At 41.9% G+C, this 10,300-nt stretch overlaps 1 protein-coding gene across 1 annotated transcript; it reads left to right on the top strand.

Moving 5' to 3' along the window:
- The first annotated feature begins 596 nt into the window (after window positions 1–596).
- Window positions 597–5,790, top strand: LOC143321853 (MOB kinase activator 2). Its single transcript, XM_076732531.1, has 5 exons — window positions 597–975; window positions 3,280–3,419; window positions 3,510–3,606; window positions 4,729–4,853; window positions 4,939–5,790. Exons 1-5 carry the CDS (start codon window positions 893–895, stop codon window positions 5,175–5,177), a joined length of 684 nt encoding a protein of 227 aa, XP_076588646.1. The 5' UTR covers window positions 597–892; the 3' UTR covers window positions 5,178–5,790.
- The last annotated feature ends 4,510 nt before the right edge of the window (window positions 5,791–10,300 follow it).

Below are 10,300 nucleotides of genomic sequence, written 5' to 3'. Positions count from 1 at the left end.
CAAAACTACGCCCTCACACCATCCCCCCCCCCCCCCCCCCCCCCCCCCCCCGTGCAAACCCAAACCGTTCTGTCACACACATCTTTCTTTGCTGCAGGCGGAGGTGAAATGAGTTCACGTAACGCATTTCACCTCCTCGTATTCACAACTCTTTCAGCTGGGACTCTAGACATCATTGTTTTTGGCTGTAGGGTGTGTGTTTTCATTCCTTGGCTCAGATACATGATGCATGTCATCGCATTACTCTATATTTAGTTTCCAAGTGGAGCACAGACGCTGAACACACCTGCTGCTGCTGCTGCTGCTGCAGCTCCGGCCTCTCCTTCCACTTCCACAGAGGAAAACCTTCACTTTGTCACCCGCACACGCCTGCCCTCTCTCCTTGAGAGACGGCATGGTTGAGCAGAGGGGAGTGTGTGCGTATGTGTATGTGTATGTGTATGTGTGTGTGTGTGTGTGCAGTGGGTGGAAAGGGGAAGAAGGCGGAGTTGTGTTTTGTACTTAAATGGGTTGTGGAGAAACCTGCCTGTCCGCTTGGAGCTGGGAGAGGAGGAGCCTGTGGGGTGTGGGACTCCAGACAAAGGAGACGCACTGACACTGGATCAGTGGAGCGCAGGGAGAAGCTCACAGCTGGAGAGCCTCACTTCTCAACACAGGACACCATCCACAACTCCTGGACTACTTTTTTTTGTGTGTGTGTTGTGGAAAAGTTATTCAGAAGTGGAGCTTGTGTGTTTGTCAGCTGCATGGATTCGTCTGTGAGCTGAGATGTTTTTGTCAGAGCAGCGGTTACCATATGCTGCCTGGAGTATGTGGAAGTGTGTGGGTTAGTATGTCCGGGATGGAAAAGTGGGGCCGGCGCGACCAACAGCTCTGCTCTTAGTTTTACGCCATGGGGGGCTGCCACAGTTACCCCTCAGCTACAAAAGCAGACAGCAAGACTGTTCAGCCTTCTGACATCAGCAGTGAGAAACTGTGAGTTGCTTTCCTCTTCGTGAGCCTTCCTCTTACGTTTCCTCTCTGGAAGTGAGTTCAGTGCTTTTCATCCAGCTTTGTTCGCTCAGCTTTACACGCTCTTGTTAGTTGGTTAGATGAAACATGACTGGAAAGCTGGCTGCACATGGTTTACTGAGGAATGTTCTCCAGATAAGAGAATGTGTGTGTGAGTGTGTGTGTGTGTGTGTGTGTGTGTGTGTGTGTGTGTGTTACATATTTGTGTGATGGCATCAGTGAAGGTGGATTCCTCTAACAGCGGGAACACATGTTGAGAAGTAGTTTGAAGGAAGGCGAGGGGAGATTATGTGCGTGCGTGTTTCTATTCAAATATTTGCTCCGGGATGAATCTGTTTGGAGCCAGCTGGCCGCGCTGAGGACGACTGTTTAGTTCTCCCACACTGCAGAGGTAAAGGTAAACAGATGGCCGAGAGCAGGAGAGCAGGGTCACAGAGGAGCGTGTTTACACACAAACACATCACAAGTAGCTCCGGGTTCCGTGTGTGTGTGTGTGTGTGTGTGTGTGTGTGTGTGTGTGTGTGTGACAACTGACAACTGGTAGCCAAGAGGCGGTAATGGAGTTAATGCCATGGAGCTGCAGCAGAGCAGGATGTTAACAAAAGAAGTTCCTGAGGACGTTAGAGATGTTTTTAGGATTTGCACTACTGTACCTTTGGTCAAACTAATGCATTCACTCAAGTACCACACTTCAGTACAAATCTGAGGTACTTTTTGCTCCACTACATTTTTCTGACAGCTTTAGGAGCTACTTAACAAACATAACATACAAGTACATCAGTGATGATTAGCTGATTAATCAGTTTTGAGGTTTGAAGTGTCAACTGGACAAAGCAAACATTGTGCCACTGAGGGTTCTGGGTAATTGTGACAGCATTTCTCACTTGGTTTGTAAACTTTTCTGAATTTTTACAAACCAAACAATCCCTTGATTCATGGAGAAAATAATCAGCAGATGGATCCATAATTAAAATAAACACAAGTTGCACTTCGATATAAAATACTTCAAAATGAGCTCCACCTCAACCATCAACTACAATGAAGTCCTGCTTGTACACTAATGCATGAGTAATAATCACATAAAGAATAGTAGTACAACAGTCACAGGGGACATTTTTCTGCATTGAGTACTTTTACTTTAAATGCTGCATGTACATTTTCCTGATTATACCTCCACACTCTTACTCAAGCAACATTTTCAATGCAGCACTTCTACTTGTAGCAGAGTATTTTTACAGTGTAGTGTTAGTGTAGTTAGTACACAATCCGAATACTTCCTCTATCTCTGGTGTTTACATTGGTCTCTGCCACTGTTCCTCTCTGCCTCTCATGACCTTTACTATGAACAAAGACCCGCTGTTTTGACCATTAAACTAATTCCGCCTGCCCAGCCCACACACACATATACACCAGAGGGAGTGAAACCCAAAGAGCTGACTGTGTTTCCCTTATCGCAGTGGGCAAGGTCACACTGAATAAACTCTCAGCTGCTGTTTAAAAGCTGAACGCAGCAGCTGCCTGATTCTACTGCACTTTGAAATATTCACGTTAACCCAAAGCGCCATCTTAAAAAAACACCCGAGCTGTCAAAGAAACAAGAGTGGAGCACTCTTGATCATCTCAGCACACACCGCCTGTGTCACCGTGGCCTCCGTTTGTTTGCATAAAGTCAAATCATGCAGCCAAGACTGGCTTTCCAGTACACACTGGCATTCGCAAACAACGCCAGTCATTTCTTGCACTCGCACTCTGTCACAGGTTCCCAAGCTGCCAGTCCCACATTACTGATTATAAAGCGCTACCTGTGGCTTATCAGCAGGCATGTGAACTGCTGGAGGAAAGCGAGGTTTGGTGAAGCTGGCAGGCCTCAGCACTCACCTCTCTACATTATCTCACACACTGTTAGTCCTTTCAGCTCTTTGCTTTGCAGCTCTGACCGCTGCAGCAGTGAGTTTCATTAACAGTAATGACTCTTGCTCTGAATTGACTGCCTTCATTACATTACCTGCTGGTTTATTGGACATTCAGGTCTGCAGTTGCAGCACAGTTTGCATGTGTTTGCATGTGTGTGTATGTGTGTGTGTGTGTCAGCCACAGAGGGAAAGACAGATGAGAGAGCATCAGAGAGTGTAAACTGTGTTATCTACTGGCTGCAGCAGGAGTAATTAATCCACTGACCTATCGATTGTTTTACACAGCCGTATTTTCTGTCTCTCTGTCTTTTCTCTTTCTCTCCCTGCTTCATTAACTCTGCGCTGTCTTCCCAAGGGGAATTAATAACAATAATCTGGAGGAGCGTCCATATCTGCAGCAGCAGTATGTGAGCCAGCGGATCACACACACAGACGTGTTTGCCCTCACAGCGCTGCCGCCTGGCGTCGACCAAGCAGAGTGGCTCGCCAGCAACAGTGAGTGGACGCCACGAAACACAGCAGATTTCTGACTGTTTGTGCTCCTTGTACTCCCCAATACATCTTCTTCTTATTGATGTCTTTCAGCTGTGGCGTTTTTCAAGCATATAAACCTGTTCTCTAGTGCGCTGTCTGAGTTCTGCACCCCCAGCACCTGCCCAACTGCCTGTGGACCAGGCAACACGTACGTTACTGAGTGTTATACTGCATGTTCTTAAAGGGCCAGGTCACCCAAATCACAAGCTCAAATAAACATGTTTTCTCACTTTGTTCTTTTGGTATATTGCCATGTAGACACTGTAGGCATCATTGGCAGTGGCTGAGTTATCCACAGGCCATGAAGCTAATTCATGTGTATAAACCACGTCCTACCAAAGAAATACCCCCAAAACCATGAAAAATGTTGACAGGGCAGTTTGTGGACTCTCCTCAAGAACCACAGGCTTGTTTCTGGAAAGACAAATTACTGTTGAATTTCTCTAATGTTAGTTTTCGATTTGCTTTGGGTGGCACAAACAAGATGCTGCAGTATTCACCTCCATTATCAAAAGAGGAACTCCACCAATTTAAAATATCAAAGGCTGTTTGGTCTTGGGGTTATTTAAATCCTTTTGTGGCGGGATGTGATTAATGTCCTCAAGTGATGTCACTTGAGTCGACCTACATTGGGGCACAAGACAACAAGCATTAAAAGTGAAAAAAAGTTAAAAAAAAAAAAAAAAAAAAAAAAAAATCTGAGATTTTAAAAAAGTGAGTTTACCAGACCTCTGTAGCCCACTCTTCATCTCTGCTTGAGGATAGCAGGTCGAGGCTACGTTAGCCACTGCTAGCATAACAAACCTGAATCACTGACTGAACTGTTGCCAGTCAAGTTGCATTGTGGGTAATACAGCAACAAGGAAGGAAAAAAAAACTTTTGGAATAAATAATAAAGATAATATCTCTTGTTTTGCTGCATCAGTGACTTTGATGCTATTTTTAAACTCTCCATCATGAGTGTGATGAGCGCAGTGATAATCTGGTGAATGGGATGGTGACAGTAGTTTCATTTGGCTTGAGATCACAAAGCCTCCATGTTTTTTTCTTTGACTTAGTTGAACTGACATTTTAAGATATAATTTTGTTCTTTTGTTGTGTAGTGGCTGCAGTGATGTACAGAAATGAACTGATCATCATTCATTATCTCCTGATCTGACAAACAATCATAAAATCAAAGTGGATTTTTTAAAAAATATCTTTATATTTCCTTTATAAGGCTGAAAACACAGTAAGTTGTGTGTTAATGAGTGTGTGTTGGTGTTCACAGGGTTTACGTTTGGACCGACGACCACGGCAGGAAGCTGAAGTGCTCTGCCCCACTTTACTTTGACTACGCCATGTCATACATTCAGGAGCTACTCACTGATGAAGATGTGTTCCCCACAAAAGCAGGTAGACGGCCCTTCATTGATGTTGCATTGTTCTACGTCACATTTCCGTTTCAGTGTAAAACCATCATCTCATCCCTCTTTTCCAGGCTCGGTGTTTCCCCCAGGCTTCATCTTTCTCGTCCAGAAGGTGTTCTTGCTGTTTTTCAGGACTCTGGCTCACATTTACTGGTCTCACTACAGAGAGACGCTCGCGCTGGGCCTGCACCCACACCTCAACACACTCTTCACACACCTCACACTCTTCTGCCAGCAGCACGGCCTGCTGGAGCCGGAGGACACTGAGCCGCTGCAGGACCTCATCACAGCTCTGAGACAGCAAGGCTGAGCCTAAAGAGCGAACACGTGTATTACACACTCACATTTTCACACACTTATTCACTTGTTTTATCTGCTTATAAAGCTATACAGTGACTCTCACCACCCTGGGCCAAACTTCACAGTATGGACTTTTTGTAAAGGTCTGGAAGTTGTAAAATAGAAAAGAAAATGCTGTTTATGAACAGTATGTGGGAGAATGAATGGTTCTGTTGTGCTTTAAAAAGCCTAAATCAGACCCGATCAGGAGAATTCAGCTCCTGCTGTATATAGCTGTCATCAGGTATTATGACACTGTGTGAAACTGTAATATTGCATGTTAGTGCATTTTAACATAATGGTGCGTTATTTTATTTTGATAAGGTCAAGATCTTCAAGGTCGTTTATGTCTTCCTCATAGACGAAACACAGTAATAAAAAACACTGAATTGTCCTCTGGTGTCTTTTCCCATAAGACACCAACTGACTCAGACAGTTCATAGTTATTATAAACAAAATGTGCCATCAAGAGTGGCGTGTTGATGAAAATGTGATGACGTTGTTGTGATTGCATCTGCATGGAACGACAAAGCTTATCTCTGCATCTTTACATATGATTCTGTACTCTGTAATAAACATTTACAACAATTTTCTGTATATAGTAGATTTAAAAAAAACAACAAAAAAATTCCATGTTTTCTCAATTATGTAGGAAAGAAAGAAAGAATTAAATGCCAAATAAGATCTTTTAATTTGACATTTAATTATTTTATCAGTCTCACTTTTTGGACACTCTGCACTCTCTAGCTCGTGCTTTTTGTCTTGATCTGCTGTTGCCGTTAACATGTCTCCAGGTGTTTGGTTTGAGAGCAGCACCACCTGCTGGCAGCACAGGAACCCTGCATGTGTCTCATTTTAACCTTCACTCAGCTACAGACCACTGCAGTCTGTAAATGTTTTGCTGGCTGCAGCATATTGGATTTGAAATAAAACAATGACGATGAGGGTAAAGTGCTGAGCCTCAGCCTTCATGTGAGGGTGTTTACATCTAGGCTCGGTTCAACAGTGTGGTCACTGTAGTCACAAATTACAGGAAGTGTCAAGGGGCTACGAGTCACACTACTCATCTATTACAGATATGAACACCCTCCAAGAGCCTTAAAACTGCAAAGCCAGCACTCAGTGTAAACCTTTCTCATTATTTCATTTCAAGTTCAGTGTCCTGGAGCCAAAATAATAGAAAATGTGCCACTGTTTAAAAAACTTGCACTGTAGGCTACAGAGGCCCTAAAGTATTGTAATAACTTGTAATGTTCTATTCTTTATCTTGTATGAACAAGTTAATAACCTAAATCAATGACCTTTGTTTCATCTCTATCCTTTTTCATCCAATATCTAAAAAATACTGCTGGTCATAATATCTTTTATTCTTGATAGATTGTTTCTATTTTTACAGTATGATTTTCCATCAATACACCTGTAATATTACTATCAGACAGCCATGCACTGTAAAATCACCTTATTGCTGTGTTGCATTTACAGTCATCCCATAATCATCACGTATCTGTCTAAATCTTTAATTCATATATCATGGGATGATTGTAGTAATAGTATAACAATGTAGTAATAGTATAACAATAAAGTAACTTGTCAGTATATGGTTGTCAGGGTAAAAATATATAAGATCTGTTAAGAATAATAGATACTATGATCAGTATTTAAAAGCACATTTTAGATGTATGATACTTTTGTTATCTAAAGAGAAGACGGGAAATAAAGAGAGAGATGAAACAAAGGTAATTGACAAGGTAAGACATATTACCATATGGGACTTCAGGGACTCCATTGGTTGCCTACACCTTCACAGAAACGCAGATTTATCACACCGTGTGTGATTGGAGCGACAGCACTTGCTGTGAGACACGTGAGTTCAAAAATGCAAATTCAGTGTGACTTATGCTTTTAGGAGGTTACATTTATCTTCACCGTGCATGGCGAATAAATGCCCATAAAGTCGCATATAAATAACAGACAAAAGACACTCCCTGTAACTCCAGAACGTGCTCGAGAATCGTGGCGTTTTTATGTTTTCTTCTGTTTCAAAGTAATTCAGTGAAAGTTTTCTGTACGTCCAGGGCATGATTGTAAACAGCAACTGCTAATAAGCAATTCGGCATACTTTTCATGGTGCTAATTTGTCCAAATGTAAACAAATATTGGCTAAAATAAAAGGGCACAAGATGTAGCCCACAGCTTTTGTACACTGACTCCATGGCATAACACCAGCCCCCAGTTACAGCCGGATAACTCTAAGTCTGAAACTTAGAACACAATTATTCCCCAAAGAGAAGTTAGACAAAAATTTAAAAAAAAAAAAAAAAAATTTAAAAAGCAAATAGAAGAGTGACAAACTCCAAAACAAAAAGAATAGAAATAGAATAAAGGGCTGAAAACAAAACTGATACTGGGACCATGAAGTCACTGTCAGTTGACCTACAGACCTACAGACATTAGTGGCCCGTGTGCCATAGATGCAGACATACTTGTTCCCCTTTTTTTGGGAGTGGGTGAGTGCATTTGTGCAAAACTTTGCAGACCACTGGAGCAACAAAAGCAAATCACATCATGAGATGTGTGTTTGTTCAGATATAACTGTGTGCCAGGACAGGGTTTAGTCTCACCCACTCACCCTCAAACCCTGAAAAGGATAAACTGAACAGATGTGATCAACGAACTCATGATTCCAGTGCTGTGTGTTAGTTTTTCTTTCTTTGTAAGCATGTAGTACCACTTTTTCACCACAAGGAGGCATCAAAATACCACCACATTGTAATAATGTAAAGGTCTGAAAATACTGGTGTATAAAAAAATGTTAATTTTTTTCTTTTATTGACCAGCATTTCATTATTTGAATTGCGAGCATTGTCCCAAACCTAACAGGTATTTTTAAAAATCCATTAAATCTGCAATATCTTAATAGGAATAAACTGTCTGATTGAAAATTGCTATAATTAATGTAATAATATCTAATGTGATGACTAACAATTTTCAACACTCTTCACAGAAACAAACGCTGTCTTTTTGCACTTTTCTGATTAAGTGCTCAAATGACTGATGCACTGAAAACAGCAAAAGCAGCTTGTCTGGCAAAATATTTCTTCAGTGTGACTGAGAGCATTCATCTGTTCACCTCTGCACCATCTGCTGCATTCACTGAACCTGACAGTGAGGAAATCGCTTTCTCTGAACCCAGTGACAGCACCTCGTACTCATGCATCAAGTCCAACAGCTGGACTCTTCAGATGTGACTTTACATCTTACTTTTTTTTTATTCCTGGACTTAAAGGAGGAAGTTGCTCAAATTCAACTTACAGATTGTGAATGCGGCTACACGTCTGATTTCCTCTCTGATTTCAGCCTGAGGTGTCGAGGCAGGCTCGTCGAAGTTAAGGCTAAGTCTGAAACTCAGCCTTTCCACTGAGAGCCAAAGCATCTTTGCCTGCGAAGAGATCAGAGGGAGAAGACATGAGTCTGGATAGTGTGGACACACACACACACACACACACACACACACACACACAGGTTTGTTCTTCGGATAGATAGGAGATAATGCACATGTTGGACTGAGCTGAGGCTCACGGTGTTGGAAACTGAGCTTAGGAGGTAATACTGCAAACTGCTGAGTCACAGACACACACACTCAGCCCTTTAATTAAGGCCTGAAGCCACCTCCACATACTATACAGAGCATTCTTTCTATCAGGTTCAGACTCTGAGCTTCTCATCTGTGTCGTCCTTCACAAAAAGAATAGTTGTTGTTATAGAGGGAAAATGAGGAGAACAGGATCGCCTCTCTGTATCTTTTCCTTTACCTCTTTGGACATTTGCAAATCAAGGGACACCATGACGATCGCAGCCAGGCTGGCTGACTTGAACCTTACACAACTGCGGTATATTAAATCCTCTGCACACACACCTCTTATATGCCTGATACATGATCTTGCTCCATAAGGAAAAGTATGCCACAGGTTCCAGTGGTCTGATTAAAGCTTAAGTTGCCCACCCTTTTGCCTCAAAAATGCAACAAAATCAACTCAAAGCCTTTTGTGGCAGGTTCCATATTTCTGTGAGTATTTCAAGCAAATATTGATTTTACCTTCTGAGGTAATAATCAGAATATTTAGAGGTCTAAGAAAGCAGAGTGAGGAAGCATTTCCTAAAAAGTGTTTTTTTTCCCCCGTTTCCCTTAATCAAGACACAACATAATCAATTAATCTAGTAATTGGGATTGGGAACCTGTCACTCAAATGGGGCAAGCTGGTTAAGTGCTGTAAAATACTGTACAAGTAAACCTTTTGTGTATGGATCCACATGAGTCACACGAGTGCCGGCGGTCACCCTTTATTTTCTATTTTAACTGAGATCGAATCTTGTGCCTGGCTGCAAAGATAAATGTCAGTTTTTGCAGTGAAATTTACAAATGTCACAAGAACCAATGACATCAGAGGCGTAGTTTTTGAAAAGGGCAAATGAGCAGAAAACTAGACCCACAAAGCTTTTACTGTAAATACAGTTCAGATGCAACTTGTGATTCCTCTGTTGATCAATGGTTTGTAATGCCAGAATCAGGAGCTACTGTCAGGCCCTTCTTTGACCTTTCATCAGCAGCATTTCACTGCCAGCTAATTATTGATGGATAATTGTATAAATCACTTTCTTTCAAAACTTCCCACATCTGCACTTTCAACTGATTTTCTCAGTGTGTATCATCATAAATAAAGTTGTGCTACAGTAAAAGGAAACATGCAGAGTGTGTTTCACTCATGAATTAATGGACTTTAATGTGACCTCACTGTGTAATTGGTGGGTTTAGCAGCTGACTTCTAAGTGGGTCAAGCACACTCTGGCTACAAATATAAGTTCACTGGGTCCAATAATCCAATAATAAAATCTACACTGTCACCGATCAGGTCACAGTGACCTCACGTTTAAAAAAAAAAAAAAAAAAAAAAAGCAGATATGGCAAACGTGCTTTACCTCCATAACCAAGATTATATGGGAAGACTGGAGGGGAGCTTTAATTAAGAAGGGGTTCATTAGAGGTAAGGTTGTTGAGTAGGACAGACAATAAGCCTCCTTCCTCCTCCCTCCTCC

Source organism: Chaetodon auriga, chromosome 6 (assembly GCF_051107435.1).
Source record: "Chaetodon auriga isolate fChaAug3 chromosome 6, fChaAug3.hap1, whole genome shotgun sequence".
Taxonomy (NCBI): Eukaryota; Metazoa; Chordata; class Actinopteri; order Chaetodontiformes; family Chaetodontidae; genus Chaetodon; species Chaetodon auriga.
The sequence above is the reverse complement of the archived record's forward strand: the minus strand, read 5'-3'. Positions and strand labels throughout refer to the sequence as shown.

Excerpts from the sequence above, each read along its gene's own strand:
- LOC143321853 (XM_076732531.1), top strand. The coding sequence starts at position 893 with ATGGGGGGCTGCCACAGTTACCCCTCAGCTACAAAAGCAGACAGCAAG. Across the intron at positions 976-3,279 it reads GACATCAGCAGTGAGAAACT|GGGAATTAATAACAATAATC; the intron begins GTGAGTTGCTTT and ends TGTCTTCCCAAG. Across the intron at positions 3,420-3,509 it reads AGAGTGGCTCGCCAGCAACA|CTGTGGCGTTTTTCAAGCAT; the intron begins GTGAGTGGACGC and ends GATGTCTTTCAG.